Raw genomic sequence first — 4,528 nt, forward strand, 5'->3', positions numbered from 1 at the left:
ATGGTCAATTTTTCCGTGCAGTACTGTACGGATTATACGCTCCACACCGGTTAAGAGTTTGGCCGAGAGTTGTCTCCTTTCTTTTCTGGCCTAGTGCTGTTGTTTTCTACTTTGCGCCGGTCAAACTAAAGGTCACACACCACTTCCATGGTTAAATTTAAAAATTTATTATCACGTTTGGGCGAATATCGATAATCGACATGGAATTTTGAAAACATTGTAAAGAATAAACAATCTTTTGTTGATAACTTACCAGCTGATTTTGGTAGGCAGTTACTGCAGTAAATACTGTTTCAGGAAAAATAAAGGTTTTATATTCTTCACTTTCAAGATCAACGATGGGACCTGACGCACCGTCTTGCCTTTTAACCAGATGTATCCTTGGTTGATATTTGTGCATGGAATTCAGGACTAACTGTTAAGAAAAGAAATACTTATTAGTTATAGGGTATTATATATGTCACATTTACTACTTATAACTAATAACCTTAATAACTATTACGTTTCATGGTTTATTAAAAGATATATTAGGATACACCTACTTACATATAAACTGTATCTATTAAAAGATTAATTCGAATGAGATTACTGTTCCATAATTGAAACAAGAATTCAAGAATGGAAACTGTACAAAATACGTTGCAAATTGTTGACAATATCAAAATTACGACTTTTCCTGGGTTTGTTTCAACTTCTTCAGGCACCTTTGTAGCTTAAGAAAATGATCAAGGTGGTCTTAAATCATTCGAAGGAGAAATACTGACGAGGCCACACCTAAACGAAAGGAAACCCCCATAGGGGAAGAAGTCATCTCTAACCTGAATGCATTGAATAATAAAATGAAGAGGCTCACGGGTATACTGGACAATAGTAGGTACTAACGTAAAATGGGAGATCAGAGATACAGCTTAGGACTTGAAGATAATCGAAAAAGAAGAATCAGCATAAAAGAATTGCTCAAAAAAAAAGATCATCGAAAGGACATATAATGGCTGAGGAGATGAATACCTAAACAGACAACCCGAAAAAGCTGACGACGATATCAGTAAATGTTTAGGAGGGGGGCGAGGAAGTCCTTAAAGCTTTAGTTACGGAAGGAATCAACAATGCTATAAATGGATAGGGAAGATCTTTTAAAGAATTCGAGGAATTGAACGAGGAGGAAACGTGGTCAGAGGCATGTTTTACCTCTTCGTCGAACACGCTGCGCTCGTCGAGATAGTTTATAACGGGTTAAGAATCATTAACACTTACAATGTAGATCGGGAAAAATGCGAGATTCGCCAACAACGGGGAAGTACACAGGCCCCTAGAAAAGAAGAGGAGGGATACTCAGATTACATAAGCAATTACAACGGACCGCACATATGTATATATTGTCAACGAAGCATGCGAACATAAAGAAAGAGGAGTTTCCCGAGTTTGGCGCCATTATTGCCACCCAGTAGTAGGGTAAAGATCTCTACAAAAACCTCAACAATGTGTGGAAAATACTAAACACGAAATAGATTAGCAGATGCTCTAGGAATCAGGAAGCCCAAAAGGACGTTGATGCCAGTATTATGGTAGATGAAATTGACGAGGCAAAAGTCAGAGCCCCCATCACAAATAATGGGGGATTGTGGATGATACAAGGCTTAAACAGCGACGCCAAATCTCCTCCGCTTTCGACTTCGAACAGTCACACTAGTGATTGTAGAACAAAGTGTTCTGGAATTACTAAAAACAAAGAGATTGAGAATCGACTGGATAACGTGCCACCTGGAGGAAAAAATATGCCCCCCCCTAAATACAACCAAGACGAGAATTGTGCAGACAGTGTAAGATACAACATAACTGAAACAACAACAACATAAATAAAATAGGAGAAGGTCGCAAAATAAAAGGGCGAGTATCCACCTACCATGTCTCTAAAACTACTCCAGATAAACGTTAACCGTAGATGGGATGTGATGGAGCTTGTAGGGTATACGGCTACTAAAAATACTACAACGCGATCCTGGTATCGAAAGCTAATGTTAGATATCTTCCTGGGCATAACTGGATTCAAAACAAGGTTCGAAACTCTGCAATCCTACTGACAAAGGAACCCCATTCCAATACTATTTAGGGATAAGAGACGAATTGAGCTGGTGTGGGCATTCTGGGAGAAGAGTAAGATATTCTGCCTACTTTTCCCCAAACAGAAAAACGGAGGACTTTCGTTTATATCTATGCGAGCTGGAATGACTGATCCGTTCCAGCAGTAGAATGATGGTGGTGGGCGGAGACCTGAATCGGTACTCAACCTCATCTTACAGGACTGAAAGGGAAACATGATAGAATAGGCAAAACGCAACCTACTGCTCGGGAGGCAGGTCATAATACATGTCACCTGANCCAACAGGATTTCAGAAAAAGGTGCAATAAACAATATTTATATAATGGAGACAGTTACCGAAAAAGCGACAGGGAAATTGTATGCCTTGTTGGTTCATCTGAAACAGATTTTCGGCAAACAAGACAAAGGCAAATTATGTAAGGGTACAGAAAAGAAAGGAATACACAGGAATCAAACTAGAAATTGGATAAGAAACCAATATTTTCTAGACAAAAGATGGATTGCTCTTTAAACCCCTTTGCTGTTTAATTATTTGTTTATAGTAAATCATCATCATCATAAGGTCTTCCCTATCCTGAGCTAATCTTTGCATTTCCCTAAAATTAGAACAACCCACATCTTTAATTATTTGCGAACAGTAATCTAATCTGGGTCTACCTCTACCCCTCCTACCTTCCGTTTCTGCCTCTAATATGTCTCTAACTATACCTTTATGCCTGACTTCCATAGAGTCCTCTGTTGTCCTATTCTTTCCAATACCTCTTCATCCCTAACCTTCTCTATCCACGGTATCCTCATCATGAGCCTGTAACACCACATTTCGAATGCTTCTAACCTTTTCTTTTCTTTTCGAATTTCTAAATGAACCGTTCGCGAGCATACAAGTGACTTCTTTTTATTGAAGGGGACACGATCTTGCGCTGTCGTCTACTTTATATCGCTACTACTACTTCCGTCCTTATAGTAAATGTAGAAGATTGTTTAAGGAAAAGGAAGGGAAGGGGTATTGTAATATACTTACTAGGAGGAAATAAAAAAATATACTAATAATGATTAAAAGGCTTAATAGGTAACATTTATTCAGTAAAAGAGTTCAGAAGTCAAAATCCGTATTCAGCAAAAAAGGAAATATAATAAAAAAGGAATAGATATAGGATGTAAATTACAAGATGGAAGAAGTTAGCGAATTTCAATATCTAGGATATGGGTAAATAATTAAAAGAAACAATGAAGAAAAGCACAAATAAAAGATGCATGTAAAAGAGAGGTAGCAACCATGTTAAGAAAGAACAATATGTAGCGCATCAACGTCAGAGGAATGATTAGAATAAATAATGGCAGGATCAGGAGAAGAAATAGAATGGACAAAGTGAAGGAACCGAACAACTGGGAGGATAGGAAATAAATGAGAAATATTAACATAATATTGAAAAGATGTGAGAATATCGCTCATACCGAAAGAGAATTTATTATTTTAGCAAACAAATAATGAAAATAGCACTATTTCAAATTAGTTAAACCACTGGATAATGCGTGCCTTCTTAAACAATTTTTAGATGGGTTTATATTAAGCATCATCTCCGCCGCTAAGGTATTTGTTCTGTGTTCTTTTGTTCTTACAATTGAACAGTTTATAAACTCAAAATTTCTTTTGCACACCGACCAACTTTCGTCGTTAAGCATAAAAATTGAACTCATAGTAGGAACGCAACCTTTTACCCTTATTACTGTTTCTCTTTCATCTTGTACCTTCTTTAATGGCACGTTTGAAGGATTTTATAGCGGGTGGTAAACATAAATAATAGTTTTTAAATGAGACAGGACGTTTCACACGACAACGACGCGGGCGCGTGTGTGGCGCGACACATGATACCTATACGGACGCTGTGCTGACGCCGCTGCCGTTGCCGATGATGACGCCGATGATGCGTTCGGCGTCGAGTGACGGATTGCCGGGGGACGCACCGACATGACATATTTCACAACATCGCATGTGTTAGAGCACGCCTAACGAGCACCACTTGCTTCCGTTACTAAATAAATCAACCGGGAACATTTGTATGTGAATATCGTGGTATACTATCTCATGTAGTTGTTACTCTGTGTTGTGGACTATAGTAAGAGTTTTTCCTAATTTTATTAGAGAATCATTGTAGATTTTAGTATCAGTTTTNATGAAGGTCTAGTCAGAGACATATTAGAGGCAGAAACAGGAGTTAGGAGGGGTAGAGGTAGACCTAGATTGGATTACTGTTCGCAAATAGTTAAGGATGTGGGTTGTTCTAGTTTTAGGGAAATGCAAAGTTTGGCTCAGGATAGGAAAGAGTGGAGGTACGTGTCCAACCAGTCTTAGGACTGATGACCTTATGATGATGATGACATCAAATGATGCGGATAGTCACTGTCATCGACTCATAAAGTCAACGT

At 38.3% G+C, this 4,528-nt stretch overlaps 1 protein-coding gene across 1 annotated transcript in view; it reads right to left on the reverse strand.

Annotated features, from left to right (window-relative positions):
- Positions 1 to 4,094, reverse strand: part of LOC108735100 (T-box transcription factor TBX20-like) — a 29,469-nt gene extending 25,375 nt beyond the window's left edge. Inside the window, exons 1-2 of the mRNA XM_025976122.1 lie at positions 3,981 to 4,094; positions 254 to 415 (exon numbers count right to left, since the gene is read on the reverse strand). Of these exons, the coding sequence (XP_025831907.1) occupies positions 254 to 415; positions 3,981 to 4,094 (276 nt within the window). The remainder of the gene's footprint in view (positions 1 to 253; positions 416 to 3,980) is intronic.
- Positions 4,095 to 4,528: the final 434 nt, after the last annotated feature.

This window comes from Agrilus planipennis, unplaced genomic scaffold, assembly GCF_000699045.2.
Source record: "Agrilus planipennis isolate EAB-ADULT unplaced genomic scaffold, Apla_2.0 scaffold137, whole genome shotgun sequence".
Classification (NCBI taxonomy): Eukaryota; Metazoa; Arthropoda; class Insecta; order Coleoptera; family Buprestidae; genus Agrilus; species Agrilus planipennis.